The sequence below is a fragment of the Apiospora marii genome (assembly GCF_038362585.1).
Source record: "Apiospora marii strain CBS 49790 chromosome Unknown utg000006l_segment0_segment0, whole genome shotgun sequence".
Lineage (NCBI taxonomy): Eukaryota > Fungi > Ascomycota > Sordariomycetes > Amphisphaeriales > Apiosporaceae > Apiospora > Apiospora marii.
Genome location: NW_027117378.1, coordinates 1221156 through 1242614, shown reverse-complemented (window position 1 = coordinate 1242614; position 21459 = coordinate 1221156). Strand labels below are relative to the sequence as shown.

Here is a 21459-nt window from a genome sequence, read left to right as displayed (position 1 = left end):
TGATACAGGCCTCGACGTCTCCAGGTCCACATTCTACCTACTTTTGCAGCGACACGAGATCCAGTCGTCGCTGCTGCTGCCGCCGCCGTGCAACGTACAATCGATCTGCCCTTCACCGACAAGAACCCACTGCTGCTGCTGTATTGTGACTCAGGCCTACCAGTTGGCAATCGGGGTTGTTACTGCTTGGGCGCTACTAGCGACAATCGATTAACGCACTTGCGACCGACCCCGACTCAGTATAGCATACCTATATCCCTGATATCGGCGGCATTGTACAACTGACCTCGCGACCGGCATTATTTCTCGAGTCCCTCAAAAATATTCTCCCATTATCCAACTGTCGCGGTCGTAGTAGCGCTCTTTCTGGTAACTGGCAAGAAGTCGCTCCTGTGCATTTGGGAAGTCGTGGGTGTCGTCGCTTCCACTTCGCTTCCACTTCTCCCTGCAACCCAACTGCCAACCTCTTACAGCTGCCCCTTCACCTGCTTGGCACTACTGGCTAAGCTGCACACCATTGTCAATACGAGTGCGACTCTTCACAAGCAGAAGCGCATTGGATCTGCACACATTGCTTTACCAGCTGGCAATAGTCCTACCTCGACCCTCGAAACGAACCCCGCGTCCAAGGCGACTCTCGAGAGCGAAAGACCACACGCCTAGAAAGCTGAGGCAGCAATTACTTCCCGACAAAGACACAGGGCAGAGCACTCACAGAGCCCCTGGTTCCCGCCTTGCCCTCGAAATCCATATGCGATCTTATATCGAATGAACAGTCCTTGGCGAATGTCCCACATGGTGGACAGCAGGCTGGGTCTTCCACAATGCTGAGCACGTCAGCTACGCCAACCCAGAAGTCTCTGGCGCCACCGCTGCCAGGCACATCAGCAGCTTCTTCAGTTGCGACGGGTCGCCCAAGTCTAGATCGCGATGGGCTCCAACCACCCTCCACGAATGGAGGTCGGAATATTCCCTCCTCGGCTACGCCTTACGCAGCACGAGGAGGTACGGCTGCCAACCCAACTCCCGCGCCAGGAAGCTTCAGCTCAGATTTGCGAAGTCAGCTAACAGCATCGAGGGCTGGCTCGCGAGCGGACGGGTATAACCTTGAAAAGTTGGAGGAGGACAGTGTCTCGATAGCTGACCAGACGATCAATACGCTCAAGGAGGCACTGGGCCGGGAGATGAAGATTAAGGAAGGAAGCGAAAACCTCCTTGAAGCGTTGAACATCAAGAAGGCCAAACAAACTAAGGAGCAGCGAACTCGCGTCGAGGCAGAGCTCAACTCATCAAACCTGAGAATCAAAGACCTCAGGCAGAAACTGGCGGATGCTCAGCGTCAAAAGGCCTCACCGGTTACACCGACGAGAGCGCGCAACGAGGGCCTGTTACAGAATAACGGCGTACGCTCGCCTCCCAGCGCATCCCGTAGTGGCGCAGGATCAGACTACGAGGACAACACAGAGCAGTCGCCAAGCTTCGCCCTTGCTGAAATATTGCAAGCGCTCGAAGTAGAAGGCCTGACCCCGGAGTATTACGTAGGGCGTGCCAACAGCCTCGTCGACCTGTTCAAGAGATACCCCACACTAAAGTATGACCTGGTATGGTCTGTTTTTGGGGATCGGATGCAAGTGATGCTGTTAAGTGACAGCCGAGAGGTTGTGGCAGCAGGGTATCGAATGATTCGGTACGCTATATCTGACGTCTCATCGCTCAAGAAGATCCGTAGCCTCAATACCGACTATATGGTGGTGGTATCGTTAGCCAAGGATCGAAAAGCAGATGTGGAGCGCGAACAAGCTCTCAAATTCTTACGGGCATTCCTTGACGTTAAAGACGGGATTCGAGAGATTTCCCGGGCAGTCGTCAGAACCATCGCTTCAGTCGCTGAACATCCAGACGACAGGTTACGTCCGATTTGCATCGAAACGTTAGCAGAGATCCTCCTGAGAGATCCTGCCCTGCTTGTGGCGTGCGGAGGCATCTCACCCCTATCCGAGGCCCTATCCGAGGGGACATATAAGTCTCCCGAGTCCTTGGCTTCTGCCCTGTTATACCTGCTGGATGCGCCCCATACACGCAAATATCTCCGGGCGGGATACGAACTCGAGGTTATGTTCACTGCGTTCACCGATGCTTTGTTCTCTTATGAGAACGTGGTGAAGCAGAACTCCAGAGCTATTTCGACTGCATTGAAATCATGGTCAGGACTAATGACATTGTCTATGCACGACTACAGAGCCATCGGCTCTCTGGTCTCAAGCTTGATTATACCAAATCCTGCGCTGCGTGAGGCGGTGATAGATTTGCTCTTTTCCCTCCTTCGAATCAAACCTCCTGCCTGGGCAACATCCTTCCTTGCTGGGAGGCGCCTAACGACCTATGGCAGAGTCGCAACCTTGAAATCGACCACGGGCGCCAAGGGGGACTCCATGTATGAAGACGAGGGCGCCGAACAAAACTTTGTGGAGCACTATACTGCGCTGTTGTTGGCTATTCTAGTCAAAGCTGGGATGATGCCTAACTTGCTGCAGGTCGCTCAAGATAACGGGAACCCCCCGTTGAAGAGGAAGACGACACTCCTGATCGGCGAGGTCCTCAAACTTGCCAGTCGCTTGCTACCACCGGAGTGGAGTAGTGAACTACAATTATTGCCGGAGCTGTTCTCCGCGGCTGTCGAATTCAAACAAGACAACCGCTTTAACGCCACGGGTGTCGTTTACCAGATCAGCAGTGTGAGCAGGACACTCTACCGGTCGTCGCCAACAAATTTCTCTCAAGGCAATATGTCGTTGAGCAGCCCGAATGAGCAGCACGTTTCAGTCGAGGACGGACCGAAAAACAACACTTCGTTAAATACCGATGATGCTACATTCCGCCAGCTGCTCATTGACTCCGGAGTTCTGGGCAGTTCCAATCCGTTGAAATGGAACTGGGATGTTGTCTTGCGCATAATCGAAGGACCCTTGACCAACGGAAAGCGGCTCGAGGAAGCAATCAAGGCCTCAAAGTTCGTAAAAAGGGTGATGAGTTTCTACCGACCCTTCAAGTACAGGTTTTCTGCTTATAGAAGCACTCGTACTACGCAGAAGTATGTTCGCGTCGGCTGTGCTCTGATGCACACGTTGATGCAAACCCCTGAAGGATCCAGGTATCTGGCCGACAACAAGCTCTTGAGACAAATTGCCGAGTGTATGGCTCAATGCGACCCTGTAAGTGCTTTTCCAGCCTGGCCAAGCCGCTGTAATGTTATGCTAACCATTGAAAAGACCAGCGGCCTCACTGCACAGTACCCAATGTTTGCGAAAGACAACCTCACCGATACTCTTTGCTCAGGGTACTTCCCAATGCTAGGAGTGTTAAGTGGCGATACAAAGGGTTTGCAGCTGCTTGAAAGATGGCGCATTTTCAACATGATGTACCACATCGTTGATTTGAAGCAACGGCCAGACCTGATCAAGGTTCTATTAACCAACTTTGACTACAGCCTCCAGGGCCATCCAAGGGTGCTCCTGTCCAAGGCGTTGACGGCTGGCACCAAAGACATGCGAATTCATGCCACCAATGTACTGCGAAAGTACGCCATCAAACAACGAGTTACCCCGTCAGGACAGATTGTTTCAGACTCCAAATGGGCCATTCAGCTGTTGGTAACACAGCTTTATGATCCCGAGGTTGAAGTTTGTGCTACTGCAGTCAAGATTCTCGAGAAAGCATGCAACAGCAAACATCTGCTTGAGTACATTGTGGAGTGTCGACCAGCGCTAGATCACTTAGGCGAGATAGGGGCCCCCTTGCTCTTACGGTTCCTGTCTACTTCCATTGGATATCATTATCTTGATGGCCTTGACTACATCAGCAATGAGATGGATGATTGGTTCCTCGGCCGCAATGATTCTTACGTCAGTCTCATTGAAACCAGTCTCGCCAGGTCATTCTTGGAGAACCCAGATGACCAGCCTCATCGCTTAAGCATCTACGAGGATGAAATGGAGGCAGACCATGACAGCCATGTGCCCCCTCATTTCTATCGTGAGCTGACACGGACAAAAGAGGGATGCAGGCTCCTTGAAGACAAGGGACACTTTGAGGAGTTTGCGACTACAATACGAGACTATGGCATGCAGGCCGAGGACCCTGAGACCCTCACCAAAGTCAAAGGGTGCATGTGGGCTGTTGGCAACGTAGGCTCCATGGAGCTCGGGGCCCCTTTCCTGGAGTCGACGGATGTCGTGGAACACATTGTCAAGATTGCCGAAACGCATGAGGTGATGAGTTTGCGAGGGACAGCTTTCTTCGTGCTCGGGTTGATATCTCGATCCGTTCATGGGTTGGAGATCCTGTCTGAGCTCGGATGGGATTCCAATACGTCTCCCCTTGGCACATCCCTCGGCTTCTGCTTGCCGAGAGATCTTTCTAAATTCCTCTCCTTTGTGCCCTGGAAACACGAGACGGCCTCTTCCGTGGTGTTGCCCGATACGCAGAAGACCATTGTGCAATCGCCGCCCGCTGTTATGCAGGATCCTGATGAGACCAATCAAAGGGTTCTAGAGCTCATGATTGAGTTGGGCAACATGGTGCTGTACAAGAAGGCGAAACAGGAGCTGTTCACTCTGAGGCAAAAGAAGATCCCCGGCTTCCGACAGCCGGCGCTCTTCAAGCGAGTTTACTCGCTGCTCGAGAACCACCATTACCGCCTGGGCGATCGCCACATGATCATCGAGCTGTTTGACAAGAGTGTCCTGAGGAACATAGTCTACGGAGACGAAAGCGAAGATGAGGTGGAAAGCAGCAGTTCTGGCGACGAACAGAAGACGGAACGTCAGAGAAGCATCAGTGACCCTGCGGAACTGGAGAGAGACTTTATTGCGACACAAAAATTTTCCATCTAGTGTCGTAGGTCACTTTTATCATATCGATTTTGGATATGATGGAAATCCTAGCGGCGATGCTGTAGTTTGTTTCATGGGGTTCCCTGGGGGCATTTGGGAAATGGAAGTCATTGGGGGGTTGCATAGTGCTGCTGGAGTTGCCCAGGGAGAGCAGCAGGCGTTGGCTTTGGCAAGTTCGTGATTATCCGTGTGTATACTACTCGATCAACCAGCATTCAAGGACGGCACGGGGCGTAGATAGTACTCAGGAATGGTACTTCAGGCGAAAAAAAGCAGTGTGGGTTGGGCGTTGGTACTGGGGTTTTGGAATGGTGACAATATGTTACTGCTAACTGCGTGCAGTTTATTCTGGTCTTTGAGGTGATGATGACATGAGATGGCCGATCTACGAACCAACTATTGTAGCTGCCAGCATGAAACCTGCGAAGTCCCATATTTACCCATCTTAATAGGGCATTTCGAGCTTCAGGGTGTGCATGTCCGTGAGGTGTTAGGTAACCCGGAAACTAGTGAGCCTTGAGTGTGAGAGTGTTCATGCAGACATGGCCCTAAAGAGGTAGTTGATTCTCAAGCGCCGGATAACGTGACGACACCAATGACACTATTTTACCTTTTTGAAGTGGTTGAGTCGCCCTATTTCTACATGCCCCACTAATCCCCGCTATGGATGTCTTAAGGAGTGACATCGTACCATTGATGCACCTTCCAGCGTGTGCTGAAGGCAGCGACGGTGGATTGGAGGACTTCGATATCGGGGTTGTTAGGGGCTCGAAGCGTACACTAAACCGGGAAGCATCCGAAGGCGCTTGCGGGACAGTCGCTCCTCTGAAACCTACCTACATAGGTTGATGTAGCTCAACCATCCGTGAGCGTGAGACCTTCCTTCCGCACCCCATTTGGAGTACCTACTGGACCAGTCACTCACTCGTTTATTCACTCAGCACCCATACAACTGTGATTGTTGAAGCATACCTGTCATCCATCCATCCATCGTAATTCATTTCATAGCACAGACACTCGAGAACATTGTTTTGCAATCGCATTGCCAATGAGTATGAGTAACACGCAGCTTCCGCCGGCGAGCTCGCACAACCCGGAACTTCGGGGCCGGGTTTTATTGGTGGCTGGCTCCGACAGTTCGGGCGGCGCGTAAGTGGTTGCCCCATCGGCGGACGGACACCCCCCAGGTTTTTCCACTTGGCATGGGCGTATCGATCTTCGGAGCTTTGAATCTAGGAATGGGCGGCTAACTAAGACGCAATCTAGGGGTCTTGAGGCTGACCAGAAAGTCTTGGCAGCTCATGGCTGCTATGCCATGACAGCCACCACCGCATTGACTGCACAGAATACGCTCGGGGTAGACGATATCCATCATGTCCCGGTCGACTTTGTGAAGAAGCAGATCGATGCGGTGTTCAAGGACATCAAGCCCGATGTCATCAAGACTGGTGAGTTTTTTATCTGAAACCTCGATGGCAAGTGATGGAAGTCCGGTACCTGACGTTAAGGGGTGGTCCAGGCATGTTGGCCTCGCCCGAGATCATTGGGATGGTGGCCAAGACTTTCGCAGACTACAATGTGAACAGATTGGTTCTGGATCCGGTAGGTCAACTGATCGACTTTTCCAGTTTACAGTAAGGCCATCCCTGGGCGCAGGCTAACGAAGAGCCCAGGTCATGGTGGCCACTACCGGCGCAAAGCTTCTCCCCTCGGAAGCCGTCGATGATTTGCGGGAACTTCTGCTACCGCAGACGTTCATTGTCACCCCCAACATCCCAGAGGCGCTGCAGCTCCTGACCCTGCCCGGCAAGGAGCCCCCGGCAGAGCCCACGAGCGTCGACGACCTGGAGGACCTGGGCCGGCGCCTTCTCGAGCTGGGCCCGGAGTGGGTCTTGCTCAAGGGTGGACACACGCCGTTCAAGGCGGACGGCACGGCGGCCCAGACGGAGGATGAGAGGGAGCTGATGTACGACGTGCTGGTTGGCACAGACAGCGCGACGCGGATCAAGGGCGCCTACCAGAAAACCAAGAACACCCACGGGACGGGCTGCTCGCTTGCGTCGGCCGTGGCGGCAAACCTGTCGATGGGCGTTGAGCCGGTACAGGCTGTCAAGGCCGCCTGCGCCTACGTCGAGGCAGCCATCCGGTTGGCGCCTGGCTACGGAGAGGGCAACGGTCCGCTGAATCACTTCCACTCCATGTATACCCTACCGTTTGCGCCGTAAGTATTTGCCTTCGATGTCCTGAGATATGAAGCTGATGAGCTGCTACTCCTATTCAGGGATCGTTTTGTCGACTACCTGCTTGAGCGACCCGATGTGGCCCCGGTATGGCATCAGTTTGTGAACCACCCGTTCGTCCTCGCCATGGGCAACGGCACACTTCCCCACGAGTCGTTCAAGAACTACTTGATACAGGACTATTTGTACCTTGTCCACTTCGCACGAGCCAACGCACTTGCATCGTACAAGGCGAAGAGTATGGAGGATGTAGCAGCGGTAGGTGCCTACTTGAAAGTCACGAAAGATGACCCTTGCTGATCGTAAAAAATAACTAGGGGGCCAAGATCGTGACACACATTAACACGGAGATGAGCCTACACCTCGACTACTGCGCTTCTTTTGGTATTCCCAAAGAGCAGATTGTGGCCACCGAGGAGCACCAAGCCTGCACGGCGTACACGCGGTACGTTTTGGACGTGGGTATGTCGTCGGACTGGCTGGCCTTGCAAGTGGCCCTGGCCCCCTGCCTGCTCGGCTACGGCGCCATCGGCCAGGCCCTTTACGACGAGAAGAACGAGAACACCAAGCGTGAGGACAACACGTACTACAAGTGGATCTGCAACTACGTCGCGGAGGACTACGTAGAGGCGGTAAGAACGGGCCGTGCACTTTTGGAGAGGCATGCCAGCGGATTGAACCTGGGACAGGTGGAGGAGCTGGTCAAGATTTTCATTCACGGTACCAAGGTGAGTTTTCTGCAGTTTTCCCCAGAACCCCAATGTGAGATGTGAGATGATGTGGTGGCTGCGTCAAAAGACAAAGCGAGCGAGATTAAAGATACATGTACTGACCTGCTGGACGTGGCGATACCTAGATGGAGATTGGATTTTGGGAGATGTTCCCTTCCGCATAAGTGCCCGCAAATCCGCAGGGACCAGGAAGGAACGGTCTCTTTAGGGTCCATGGGGGAACATCCGCATGATATGGAGTAAGAGGGCCTGATTTTGATATTTTAGACATCAACCAGCGAGCACGTCGGGGTGTCGGCGGTTAAGTTTGCTTCCTGGCCCAACAACGTGTGAATACACCTGCACATATCCATCATAGGCATTTGGTTGCTGGAGAGCGATTCTTTCAGGTATGCAGTAAATTCAATGCTCTTTGCTGCTGCCAAAAATAGCGAGTTTTCTTTCTCTTGTCTCTCTGCTCACCGCTCGCGATCCTCAGTATATGATAAAAGTACATACATACCCCAGAGTTTGGTTCGTCCTGGTTAATCAGATCACCGTTTCCAAACCGAAGAAATCGAATGCAAGTTCGTAGTAAAGCCGATAGATCATCTTGGAGCTTTCAGAAATCAAAAAGAACACTGGGCATTATATGCCTCTTTAGAGACTTGTAGGTAGCGTGAAGGACATCGTTGTTGTCAATGTACACCGAGCAGCTCTAGACTGATCCATCACATGCCTGCTAGCGGTTGCTGTATTTTTTTTTTCCCTCTCCCTTCGTCGCCGTCCCCTTAAACCCACTAGAAAAGTCGCCTGAATGCCGACTTGCAGCCAGCGCAGGTGGGGTTGCTCAGCGGTACATTCACTTTTTCGCAGGAATCTGCTGCCACCGGAGCTTATCTTGGGTTGGACTAGCTACTAGCAATCAGGGACTCGTGCATGGGACCCACTTCTTGACTAGCTAGACCGCGATTGGACCTGCCTAAGAGGAAGGAATGGCAGAAAAAAAAATCTGGTAAGCAGCGATTGCCTATTTTTTTTTCTCTTCCCTGTCTTTCGCCGCTGCTCAACTAATCTCCGTTGGCATCACATCAAAACCCAACTCCCATCATCCATCTCCATCCGAGTTTTGTGTGACTTTCCTCTTTCTCCCTTCACGCATCCTCTCTTTCTTAAAGAAGTCCTCCCAGGTTTTTCGGTTCTCTACACCTACTTCGTCTGCATCCAAACGCGTCGCAGATTTAATCTCAGATCCGAAACCAACCTGCATCCCCCAAACATCAAAACACCAGATTCATAATAATCCGATTGCGCTGAGCGGCAATACCATCCTCAATCAAACAAACACACACATACACGCTTCACGCAACATACCCAACTCCGTCAACATGTCTTACGGCGGTGGCGGCTACGGTGGTGGTGGTGGCTACGGCGGCGGCGGTGGTCGCGGCGGTGGTGATCGCTACGGTTCTCGCGGCGGCGGCTACGGCGGTGGTGGCGGTGGCGGCTATGGGTAAGTTCTGCTTCCATCATCCTCTCCCCTTGAATTATCTGTGTCTGCGCGCTTTCCTCGTGAGCGATGGCATTCGGCCTTCGCGACATGGTCACGATTCACCTGCATCCTACTGTCCCTGCGTACTCAACTTGTCCCTGTTCATCGCTGACTTTCTTCATTTCTAGTGACAGCAACGGCTACTCCAACGGCGGCTACGGCGGCGGCGGTGGTGGCTACGGTGGCGGCGGCGGCGGTGGTGACAGAATGTCCAACCTCGGCGCCGGTCTTCAGAAGCAGAGCTGGGACCTTAGCACTATGCCCAAGTTCGAGAAGTCTTTCTACAAGGAGGACGAGGCTGTTGCCAACCGCTCACAAGCCGATATCGACCGGTTCCGACGCGACCACCAGGTTACTGTTGCCGGAAGCAACATCCCCACACCTGTCGAGACCTTCGACGAGGCTGGTTTCCCCAGATATGTTATGGACGAGGTCAAGGCACAGGGCTTCCCCGCCCCTACCGCCATTCAATCCCAGGGTTGGCCCATGGCTCTCTCCGGTCGTGATGTTGTCGGTATTGCTGAGACCGGTTCCGGAAAGACCCTTACGTACTGTCTTCCCGCCATCGTTCACATCAACGCCCAGCCTCTTTTGGCACCCGGCGACGGTCCTATTGTTCTGATCCTGGCTCCCACCCGTGAGCTGGCTGTCCAGATTCAGCAGGAGATCTCCAAGTTCGGTCGCTCTTCTCGCATCCGAAACACCTGTGTCTACGGTGGTGTGCCCCGTGGCCCCCAGATCCGCGACCTGTCTAAGGGTGTCGAGGTCTGCATTGCCACTCCTGGCCGTCTGATCGATATGTTGGAAGGTGGCAAGACCAACCTTCGTCGTGTTACCTACCTCGTTCTCGACGAGGCCGATCGTATGTTGGACATGGGTTTTGAGCCCCAGATCCGCAAGATTGTCAGCCAGATTCGCCCTGATCGTCAAACCCTCATGTGGTCCGCTACCTGGCCCAAGGAGGTCCGCGCTCTGGCTTCCGAGTTCCAGACCGACTTCATTCAGGTCAACATTGGTTCCATGGATCTCTCTGCTAACCACCGCATTACTCAAATTGTCGAGGTTGTGTCAGAGGGCGAGAAGCGTGAGAAGATGATCAAGCATCTCGAGAAGATCATGGATGACAAGGCTCACAAGTGCCTGCTCTTCGTTGGTACCAAGCGTGTTGCCGATGACATTACCCGATTCCTCCGCCAAGACGGTTGGCCAGCACTTTGTACGTCTCCTTCCCCTACTTCTTGCGAATTACTTCCACTAACATTGTTTTAGCCATCCACGGTGACAAGCAACAAAACGAGCGTGATTGGGTCCTTGACCAGTTCAAGACCGGCAAAAGCCCCATCATGGTGGCCACTGATGTGGCCTCGCGTGGTATTGGTATGAATATCTCCCCCTCCCCCTCCCCTCCCCTCGTAGCAACTTCCAGCAGTGTTATATCCGCTGTGCTTTACTCTCATGTATGTCTAGGGGCTTTCTCGATTGCGCTGCACCTGCCTGACCTCTTCGTGCTTTGTGGTTCTCGTACACTGCGAGTGACTGGGATTCATCATGATATGACCGCCATTGTGCTGTTATACATGAGTTTCGTTCTTGTACCTCTTGCCTTCTTCATGGTACAAGCGCGGAATTGTTGGCATTTCTTGATTCAGTCAAGCTGTCGTAAACCAAAATTCCTGAACTCCCCGAGGACCCGGGCCGTATTGAATCTGCTCCAAGCCTGGCATTTGGCATGTTGTCGCAACAGACAGTCCCCTTTCTCCCAGGAGAAAAAGCACGGAACTATATACTTAGACACAACCAGTCTTTGGGATTTGCTACACATCCCCTTGGTATGATGACGCTAACCTATGTAATCAAGATGTGCGCAACATCACTCACGTGATCAACTATGACTACCCCAACAACTCGGAGGACTACATCCACCGTATCGGTCGTACTGGTCGTGCCGGTCAAACAGGCACGGCCATTACCCTGTTCACTACTGACAGTGAGTTTTCCCTTTCTCAACACCCTTGAAGCCGAACTTTTACTGACAAAAGATGTAGACTCGAAGCAGGCTCGTGACTTGGTCAATGTTTTGACGGAAGCAAAGCAGCAAATTGACCCTAAGCTTGCTGAGATGGCTCGGTACGGTGGCGGCGGTGGCGGTCGCTACGGTGGCGGTCGCGGCTGGGGAGGCGGCCGTGGCGGTAGAGGTAAGCTTTGATTCCCCCTTCAACATGATCCCTTTGTCGACCATCAGTCTTGTACTGACGTAACACTCAGGTCATCGTGGCGGCGGACACACCGGTGCTAACGATATGCCTCTAGGAAACCGCCGATGGTAAATCTCTGATGCCATCACGGTATATTAATCCGTAAAATCGCCCCCAAAAGCAGACATGGGAGCAGCATGCTCCATCTTACGTTCGCAGAAGAAACTGCAAAAAGTTGGCGTCGAGGATAGAGGTTTTGGCTTTGGTTGCTCTTAGACATGGGTAAAATACCTTCATTGCATCAGTGTGCATCTTGTAGCCGAGATGAGACTCCGAGTCACAATACGCTCGGTAGGTCTTCACGCCTGCATCGCAGAAGCACGAGGATTTGCGCGTTCTTTTCATTTTCTGTTTTATTCGGCCCTCCATTTAGATGGCGAGGACGTTTCACATTGCACTAAGCGGAATACCACGAGAGCATGGTCTAGGGGCACTCGAGAGACCTGAGTCTACAGTTTGGCTCCTACTGACCCAAGCTTATGACCAAGATCAGGCTATAATCGGTCCACTCGCCTATCGAGCTGAGACTTGAGGCTTTGTACAACACCAAGAATGCTAGTCTGAACTCGAGTTTACATGTTGATGTAGATACTGCCTGGTTGGCTCTGCTTTTGATCTGACGAAGGCATGCTTACAGGACAGCTAGCATAACATAGCTAAGAACAACGACTGTTAAATAACAAAACAAACATCGCGTTGCTTGTGCACATGACTTTGATTACAGACGAAATTGACGGATTACTCATTGTTGATAAAGCCATACGTACGGTATTCTGATCAGCAATCAGAACGTGGGAACACTAATAAAACCGAAGCATCTTCCAGTCAATCGTCGCTGTGGAAAAAGCAACCCTCCTTCCTCTATTTATACAGCCGGGAAGAAGAATTCCTGAGCCCGTCATCATCATCTGAGTACTCTGACGGCATCACCAGAGAAACCACACCCAAATATCCTCTCGACAGATAGTCCCCGACACGCTAAGGATTTCCTACTTGTCCTTCTCTTCGACGTTGATCCAACCAATTTGAAACCCTTCTCCCCTTTACTCTCCCTCCTGCCCGGTCAAGGGTGGAAACAGAAAGGTTTACCGGGGAGCCTGGTTCTCTACGAAGTCGAGGGCCTGCTCGGTGCTCACGACGTTAATGTTGGAGTTCTTGTTTCGGAACAAGACACCGTAGCACTTGTCGGCGACGTGGACGATCTCGGGGCGGAAGGTGGTGATGATGAACTGGGTGCCGGCCTCCTTGGAGATGGAGTCGAGCAGGCTGGCGACGGCGGTACGGTACTGAGCGTCCAGGTTGGCGTCCACCTCGTCGAAGATGACCATGGGCGAGGACTCGGCCTGCTGCAGGGCGAAGATGAGGCAGAGGGCGCAAAGACCTGTTGTGTATCTTGTTAGTATTTTGTTTTTCTGCTTGTAGAGGATGAAGTAAGACTTACTCTTCTGTCCACCGGACAGCTGCTGGATACGCTGTTGCTCGTCTTGAGTCTTGGAGTTGAAGGAGACGCTGATACCGACACCAGTGTAGTTCTCGATGGAGCCGCGCTGCTCCTCGTCCGAGTCCTCGGGGTCCATGCGGCGGTCGGCGCGGCGCTGGATGACGAGGCGGCCGTGGCCGGCGGGGACGAGCTTCTCGAAGATGGTGGCGAACTCCTTGGAGACCTGCTTGAACGTGCGCTCTATGGCCTCGTCCTTGCGCTGGTCCAAGTGGGCCACGAGCTCCTCGATCGACTCCTGCGACTGGTCCAGCTCCTTGCGGCGCTTCAGCAGCCGGTCCTGCTCCGTTGTGAAGCTGTTGTACTGGTCCAGCGCCTTCTTGTTGATGTGCTGGTACTTCTTGAGCGCCTCCTTGACCTTCATGAGTCGGGCTTGAGCCTATCGAACGAGTTAGTCGATCATCTAGCTATTAAAGAAATGGAGCTCAACCACGACTGTAGGAACGGGGAAACTTACCTTCTCCTGTGTCATGTTTTCGTATTTATCAAAGGCCTCCTCGGGCAGCACACCGAGATCGCGAATAGTCTTCGAGGCGTCAGCGGCCCTCGTCTGGAGCAACGCTCTCTTCTGAATGCTCTTCTCCATCTTCCTTTGCTGCTTGGCAATCTCCCTGGCCAGTGCTTGCTGTTCGGTCTCCTTGTTTGCCTTTTGCTCCTCGAGGTTTTCGATGCGCGACGACGCGGCCTCGATCTCCTCTTCGGTTGCTTGGATCCTGCGCTCAATCGCAGTAGCTGCTGTCTGCGCCTTCTTGAGCTCGCGCCTGGCCTCTTTGAGGTCGCCGCTTCCCCGAGAAGAACCACCCTCGAAGGCCTGGGCCGTGAGCTGATCCAGCTTGAGACGTAGGTTGGAACGCAGCTCAACCTCGAGGATCTGCTTGCGTCCTTCCATTTCGCGGCGAGCGCTACTGGTCTCGTTCCATTGCTTCTGTAGGTCTCGCACAGTATTACTCAGATCTTCCAGCTGCCGTTCTTCGTTAGCTGTCAGCGCCTTCTTGAAGTCTGATGCCAGTTCGGCCTCGTGAGCACTCAGGTTGTCGCCGAACTCCTTCATGTTTCTATCGACAGCATCGCGGCGCTTCATAGCCGCCTCAAGACGGTCTTGCTCCCGGACGATCTGGTTGTTCTTGGCATTGAGCTCTGCCAGCATGGAAGTATAGCCGCTATCCATTTTGCTGAGTTCCAGAGCCAGTTTTTTCTGCTCGCCAGTAGCGCGAGTAATTTCCTGGTCCTTCTTCTCAATTTTACTCCTGATATCAGAGGACTGGCTGACGAGCTCTTCGAACTCATCCCGCAATTTGCTGACCGCACGGACAGCTTCCAGACGAGACTTGCTCGGATCAATGTAACCACCAGTCATTGCTCCCTTCTTTTGCGCGATATCACCATCGGGGGTAATGCAGTCAACATTATTGGTACGGGCATATTGACCGGCAACAGTCAGGTTGGGACACAGGACCGACTGACCAAACACCTGTTGGAAGGCCTTCTCGAACTGGGGGTCGAACTCGATCTTGCTGATCAGGGGAACGGCATCATTCGCTCTGGGAAGATTGGCCGGCCTAGGGTGCAGCTTGTTCAGGGGCATGAATGTGACTCTGCCACCGCGTGTTTTCTCGAGTTGGTTGACAAAGTACGTCGCCGTTTGCTCGTTGTCCACCACATAGTGGAAGAGACTTGTTCCCGCAATCTGTTCTACAGCCACCCGGTAAGCTTCGCTGACCGTCATCAGCTCTGCCAGTGTGCCGTAAGCGCCCTCAATGTTCTGTTCCTGTTGCATTCGCCGGATGTTTGCGAGACCGCGGAATGTGGAACCGTCCATCGTATGGGAAAGCTCTTTCTCGGCGCGGGCCATCTCGGAGCGGCAGTTTTCTCGAATTGTTTCCAACTTGTCGTCTTCTCGGCGGAGTAGCTTTCGCTCCTCATCAAGCTTGTCGTAGATGTCCTTGGCGTTGGCAACTTCGTCGGCAAGGGCCGTTCTCTTAGCGCCGAACCCTTCGTTCCTGGCCCTGAGATCTGCGACTTCTGCATCTAGTTGTTTGATGGTCTTCTCGATGGCCTTCACCTCTTCGTCCGCGTCCAGGAGATTGGCTTTTTGTTGACTCAAGGTGATGTTCAGCTCATCTATCTCCTTCTTCAACCAGGCGTCTCGCTCAGCTTTAGTTTTGAATTGACTGCTACGTGACTGCTTGGTGAACAGTCGCTGTCGACTCGCCTCGGCCTGGTCCAATTGTTGTTTGATCTCCACCTCCTTCCGCTTCCTCTTTTCGTACTCTGGGGTAATTTTCGCCAGTTCCGTTTCTCTAGAGGCGATAGCCGCCCTCACCTCTTCCATCTCAGCATCATGTTGGTCTCGCGCTTGCTGTTGCGCATATGCACTATCTGACAGACTCTTAACAGCCAGTTCGGCCTTGGCCTTTGCCTTTGAAGTCTCTTTTCGGTCTTCGTCTAACTGTCGTTTGTCTAGTCGAAGTAGCTCCAATTGCTGTTGGAGCTTGTGGATTTCCGAGTCAAGCTGAGCAATAACCTTTTCGCCATTGTTGAACACTTCACGTTGCTCGTCGGTCTGGTCGAGACCATTTTGGCGGTCGTCGTCCAATTTTTCCAACGTATCGTTGACCAACATCTGCTCCTGGTGGTAGTAGGCGTATTCCAGACACCTTCGTTCGCGGTCCTTGTTCTGGTAATCGCGCAGCTCGTCCTTCTCCTCTTCGAGCTCGTCGAGCTTGTCCTTCACTGACTGCAGCAAGGCGTCGATCTGTTCTCGCTTATGATTCGTGTCAGTCATTATCTTCAGCGATTCCGTGCGGCGCTCCTCGTAGACCTTGGTACCGGCCACCTCCTTCATCAGAGCCAATCGCTCCGACTCCTTCATGTTGGTGAGGGTGGTGACGCGGCCCTGCGGCACGATATAGTAAGGGTTGGACTTCGAGAAACCGGCCGACTCGAGCATGTTGATGACCTCTTTTTTGGTGACGGCCTTCTTATCGATTGACCACTCATCTTTCTTCAGACTGATTGTGCGCCGCAGAGTGACCTCCTTGCCGTTGGTGGGGAATCGTTCATCGCTGTTGTCGAAAATGACCTCGACATATGCGGACATGACAGCAGAGCCTGAGCCTTCATGCAAAAGAGCCTGTCGCTCCTCGCGACCCAGGTTCGAATAGGCATCACTCAGGACAAAGCGGATTGCCGCGAAGAAGTTACTCTTGCCCGAACCGTTACGTCCGACGACGACATTGGTGCCGGGCGAAAAGGGTTCGATGACGGTCTGGTCCTTGTAACTGCTGGTGTGTCAGTATGCATGCGCTGTGGACGAACAGGAAGCCCGCCTGGAGCCTGGTGGAGGGGGGACGTCGCGCACCTCTTGAAGCCTTGGATGATGATCTGCTTAATATACATGGTCGCGTTGGTTGCTGCCAATCGGGCAGCGCGATACTAGTCGCAAATATGATGGAAGTGTGTCGCGCAAAATCGCATAGGTAGACGTAGTAAGGTGGTCGTAGGGGTTCGACTATGGTATGTGGTGCAAGTATGTAGTCAAAGAGTGCGGTGTACTACGTGTACCTGGTGGGTGGCATAAATTAATTGAAAAGCCGAAAAAGCGGCAGCGACGAGACGCGTCGAAACCGCGAATCAAAAACGGGCCTTTTTGGCTTGGTTTGGCTGGGCTTGGGCTGGGCTGGCGTGGGGTGGAAGATCAAGTCGCAGCTTCCCTGTTACTGCGAGCTTGGAAGGTACCGTACCAGCCACACTGAGGCTAACTTGCACTTACAAGCAGGCAATTGGCTCCTAGAAGACCAAATTCAGGTACAGCTAGACAGGTCTCACAGGGCTTGCTCACATGAGGGACCTAGGTGCTTGCTTGATTGCTTTTGAGCCGTGCTAGCTCCTGGCGGGGCGCGCAATTGAGTTACGTTAGGTGAGAGTACAGGCGGGCGGGAACTTGCTTCAATCGCAATTGCGTGCTTTCGCAGGTGCTTCGGCGTCTGACCGGCGACAAGGGCCCCGCTATATACTTTACATTTCTAAGCTGGCTTAAGCAGGCGGCCGGCTACGGTTACTTTCAGATTCTACTTTGGTTTGCGCCTTTTCTTATAAGACTTGCTGCTATCGATATTCATTATCTGAGTTTCTGAGGCCCAGTGCACATTCGATACGACCAATTACGACCATGTTCCGCCAAAGTGTTCGTCGGTTCGCCACCACCACGGCGCGGAGGGCGGTTGCCCCGGCGGCGGCCCATCCCCCTACCCCGAGAAGCACCGCCATCTCCAAGGCGCAAGGGATCTCTAGGGGCCTAACGGAGGGTATGTGAACCACCGACGCAAGAATTGGCCTTCCCGAGCTGACCGAAGTCCGTCCTTCCTACGTCATAGCTATCGGCAACACGCCTCTGATCCGCCTGAACAAGCTCTCCGACCAGACCCGGTGCGAAGTCCTGGGCAAGGCCGAGTTCATGAACCCGGGCGGCTCGATCAAAGACCGCGCGGCCCTGTACGTGGTCCTCGACGCCGAGGAGAAGGGTCTGCTGAAGGCAGGCGGGACCGTGGTCGAGGGCACGGCCGGCAACACGGGCATTGGCCTGGCGCACGTGTGCCGGTCCAAGGGATACAAGCTGGTGATCTACATGCCGAACACGCAATCGCAGGGCAAGATCGACTTGCTGCGCCTGCTGGGCGCCGAGGTGTACCCGGTCCCCGCCGTCGCCTTCGAGAACCCCGAGAACTACAACCACCAGGCGCGGCGGCACGCGGAGCGCCTGACCGAGGAGCAGGGCAAGGGCGCCGCCGTCTGGACCAACCAGTTCGACAACACGGCGAACCGCCGCGCCCACGTCGAGACGACGGGCCCCAGATCTGGAGCAGACGGGCGGCAAGGTCGACGCCTTCACCTGCGCGACGGGCACCGCGGGCACGCTGGCGGGGACCACGGCCTACCTGAAGCAGATCTCGGGCGGGCGCGTCAAGTCGTTCCTCGCGGACCCGCCCGGATCCGTGCTGCACTCGTACATGGAGTCAGGCGGCCAGCTGAAGGACCGCTCCGGGTCCAGCATCACCGAGGGCATTGGCCAGGGCCGCATCACGGATAACCTCGCCCCTGAGATGGAGTCCGGGGCCATCGACGGCAGCCTCAACATCAGCGACGAGAAGAGCATCGAGATGGTCTACCGGTGCCTCGACGAGGAGGGCTTGTACCTCGGCGCCAGCAGCGCCCTGAACGTGGTAGCGGCCAAGGAGGTCGCCGAGAAAATGGGTCCCGGCCACACGGTCGTGACGGTCCTTTGCGACGGCGCATACCGGTACGCTGACCGTCTGTTCTCTCGGAAATGGTTGGAGAGCAAGAATCTGCTGGGCGCGATACCGAAGCACCTGGAGAAATACATTGTACTGCCTTAGATCATATAAGAGAAAGAAGAAGAAAAGGAGGTCGAGGTGATTTAGCTTTTATCACTGCATTGGTCCAATAGAAAATGCACATAGACAGACAATTGGTACATTTGTGGTATTACATTGGTCTCGAATGCTTGTACAGTGTAGTTCATGCCAGGGTTTACTCTATACATATATGCATTCAACACTCGAGGCTTTTATGCGCCAAAGAACTTGCCATACACACTCTCGCCTCGGCCTGCCTTGCCCTCGGCCTGAGCAGTCTTCCGCGCGCTCTCTACCTCGGCAGACAGGATGTCGCGTCGGGATTGCAACTGACGCAGGAGCTCGGCGTCCTTAACCACCTGTACAGCGGACTCCAGACCATGGAGCAACGGGGTCGCCATAGTCACAAACTTGTTGGGGCATGTGAGATAGGCCATTTCGTTGCGGGCCTGGTAGGCTTCAGGCTTGTGCAGTTGCTTCAGCTGCTTGCCCTCGGGCCATAACCTGACGACATCTCTGGCGTACTTGTTCACCTTCTCCAGGACGCTCTCGGTCTCCACGCCGGTCTTGACCACCAAGGCGGAGGCCAAGTGTAGCGGCGCGATAAGGACCTGGGGATCGTGCTCCAACGAGTATGACAGGGCGGCCCGATTGCTGCCAGGGGCCCGTGATGACTTGGGCTTGTGCACCTCGGTCTGCAGGAGCTCGATGATCATCTCGGACCAGCGCAGGGCCTGTTCCGTCTCGCTCTTGCGCCACTCGCTCTCTACCGCCTTCAGCTGCACATACAGCAGCATCTCATTGAGCCTCTCGCTGCTGTCCAGCCTGTAGCCGGTCCACTTGGCCCGGCGCGCGGCCTCGATCATCTCATAGATGTGACCCTTGGACCCTATCACCCGGGTGATCTTGGTCCAGAAGTTGGCGTCGAGCTTCTGGTGTGTGTTGTGGATGCCCTCGAGCAGCGGGCGCAGGTTAACGAAGTCGTCCTCCGTCTCAAAGGACGTGACGGCCTGCATAACGGACTTTTGCGTGTTGGGCAGGCCGCCGCCCAGCGGGTTCAGGTACCGGAACTTGAGGATCTCGCCATCGATATCGATGATGACCGGGTCCGCAGCGAGCTTCTTCTCGTAGCGTTTTGACATCAACTGCTTGCGCTGGGTCAGGGAGAGATATGACGGGAGGATGATCTTGGTGCGGATGGTGGAGAGGAGTTCGTCGAGTTCGGTTGACGATGTAGGCGTGAAATGCGCCACTTGCTGTGCTGCAAGGGAAACCCAATTAGCACCATGAATTCGTATGCTGCGAACAATTGCATTGCAAACTGCCTACCATTTCTGGGCGGTGTTGAGCTGAAGCTACGAATCTGATTTGTCGCTATCCGCCTTGTGGCCGCCTCGAACGCACAATTGCTGGCGCTCACAGCGCCTATTATCGGTCTCCTCGACATCATGGATTTGGGCAACAGATCCAGGCTTCGAAACTGTTTGGTTGCAAATGGGGCCGTCGTAAAGTCGTCGTCGTCGGCTGGAATTGGCACCTCACTTTTATCCCACTCTCCAATTGGACTTTAAAATTTCCCAGTACAAGCTCGCGACCCTGGGGTAGCTCGTCCCGCGATCCGCACCCGGAACAACCTTTTGCCCCCAGTTTTCGGGCCAATCAGATAGCGCCGTTGCGACCTCTTTGGGCCCCTGCAACTGCAGAATTTCGAGATCGAGGAAGCGTAGAGCTTCGCCCTCGACAAGGCAATCGTCCACGAGCTGAGGTCCTCACCACCACACCAGACACCATGATGCTGCAACCAGTGAGGCGGCCCCTCGGGCCCCTCAAGTCCCTCCTCCGCAGGAATCGGCAGGCGCAGCAGTTCGTGGCTCGCTCAATGGCCACCGAGACGACCCCATCAGAGACGGCCGCATCCTCCATACCGCCGCCACCGATCTCGACTCTGGCCGCCGCCGCGAAGAAGCCCACCAAATTCCGTACGCTGCTCCCCAACCACGGGCCATATTGCAAAAACCGGAACGAGATAGAGACACAATAACTAACCCCACCCACTTTCTCCAGACGTTATCCCCTCCAAAACCCCCGGCAAGCCGATCCGCACCGCCTTCGCCGTCTACGCACCGCCGCCCTCGGCCCGCGCCGCGCACCCGAACCCGCTGATCTCGTACCACGCGCAGCAGATCCGGCGGCTGGACCGGACGGGCGCGCGCACCGCCCTCTTCTCCAAGAAGAACCCCGACGCCGCCAAGCCCGGCGACGTGCTCCAGGTCACGACGAACCGCGGCGAGCCCTTCGCCGGCGTCTGCCTGTCCATCAAGCGCGCCGGCGTCGACACGGCCATCCTCCTGCGCAACCACCTCACCAAGGTCGGCGTCGAGATGTGGTACAAGATCTACAGCCCCAACGTGCTCGGCATCGAGATCATCTGGCGGCGGCCCAAGCGCGCGCGCCGCGCCCGCCTCTACTTCATGCGCAAGCCCCGCCACGATATGGGCAACGTCGAGCACCTGGTCGAGGCCTGGCGCCGCTCCCGCAACGTCTTCAGCTCTAACAAGGGTCGAGGTACGCAGGGTAAGGGCAAGGGCAAGGGCAAGGGCGGCAAGGGAAGCAAATAGAAGGCACCTGATGTTGATCTGTGTTGTAAAACTGGCAAGTGAAGTGGGCGAAAGGCTGAGGTGGTCGGTCATATGACAACGCAACTCAAAGCGCTCGAGTGCCCTTCGTCATGCCGCTCGAAGATATACGGCCGGCCAATTGCTAGAGGAGGTCTTGGCTTGACCGTCTGAAATGGACGAATGCCAATGTAACACCCCTGAAGCTGTAACATAGAGCAATACTGTACAAAACCCATAAAAGGACATAAATGACAACCAATGAGGAGCATTACAGTGACCGCTCGAGGACCTCGCATTGAATGAATGTTAAATTTCGCCG

General features: G+C 54.4%; 7 protein-coding genes across 7 annotated transcripts; 5 read left to right on the top strand and 2 right to left on the bottom strand.

The window, feature by feature from the left end:
* Positions 1-824: 824 nt before the first annotated feature.
* On the top strand, positions 825-4892 carry PG985_010135 (Rapamycin-insensitive companion of mTOR- N-term-domain-containing protein; the record flags this gene model as incomplete). Its single annotated transcript, XM_066829903.1, has 2 exons — positions 825-3212; positions 3270-4892. 2 exons carry the CDS (start codon positions 825-827, stop codon positions 4890-4892), a joined length of 4011 nt encoding a protein of 1336 aa, XP_066682293.1.
* Positions 4893-5940: 1048 nt separating this feature from the next.
* On the top strand, positions 5941-8168 carry PG985_010134 (uncharacterized protein; the record flags this gene model as incomplete). The annotated part of the gene is made up of 7 exons (XM_066829902.1): positions 5941-6041; positions 6159-6340; positions 6412-6494; positions 6566-7113; positions 7174-7390; positions 7450-7860; positions 8142-8168. 7 exons carry the CDS (start codon positions 5941-5943, stop codon positions 8166-8168), a joined length of 1569 nt encoding a protein of 522 aa, XP_066682292.1.
* A 1062-nt stretch (positions 8169-9230) lies between these two features.
* Positions 9231-11721, top strand: PG985_010133 (DEAD/DEAH box helicase; the record flags this gene model as incomplete). Its single annotated transcript, XM_066829901.1, has 6 exons — positions 9231-9355; positions 9523-10610; positions 10664-10771; positions 11253-11381; positions 11440-11589; positions 11705-11721. 6 exons carry the CDS (start codon positions 9231-9233, stop codon positions 11719-11721), a joined length of 1617 nt encoding a protein of 538 aa, XP_066682291.1.
* Positions 11722-12734: 1013 nt separating this feature from the next.
* On the bottom strand, positions 12735-16546 carry PG985_010132 (RecF/RecN/SMC N terminal domain-containing protein; the record flags this gene model as incomplete). The annotated part of the gene is made up of 4 exons (XM_066829900.1): positions 12735-13030; positions 13091-13526; positions 13605-16428; positions 16509-16546. 4 exons carry the CDS (start codon positions 16544-16546, stop codon positions 12735-12737), a joined length of 3594 nt encoding a protein of 1197 aa, XP_066682290.1.
* A 772-nt stretch (positions 16547-17318) lies between these two features.
* Positions 17319-18543, top strand: PG985_010131 (uncharacterized protein; the record flags this gene model as incomplete). The annotated part of the gene is made up of 3 exons (XM_066829899.1): positions 17319-17454; positions 17524-17981; positions 18013-18543. The coding sequence occupies 3 exons, from the start codon at positions 17319-17321 to the stop codon at positions 18541-18543; spliced, it is 1125 nt and encodes a 374-aa protein (XP_066682289.1).
* Positions 18544-18734: 191 nt separating this feature from the next.
* PG985_010130 (uncharacterized protein) lies at positions 18735-19969 on the bottom strand (the record flags this gene model as incomplete). Its single annotated transcript, XM_066829898.1, has 2 exons — positions 18735-19783; positions 19852-19969. The coding sequence occupies 2 exons, from the start codon at positions 19967-19969 to the stop codon at positions 18735-18737; spliced, it is 1167 nt and encodes a 388-aa protein (XP_066682288.1).
* Positions 19970-20311: 342 nt separating this feature from the next.
* Positions 20312-21140, top strand: PG985_010129 (mitochondrial 54S ribosomal protein bL19m; the record flags this gene model as incomplete). Its single annotated transcript, XM_066829897.1, has 2 exons — positions 20312-20501; positions 20587-21140. The coding sequence occupies 2 exons, from the start codon at positions 20312-20314 to the stop codon at positions 21138-21140; spliced, it is 744 nt and encodes a 247-aa protein (XP_066682287.1).
* Between the last annotated feature and the right edge of the window lie 319 nt (positions 21141-21459).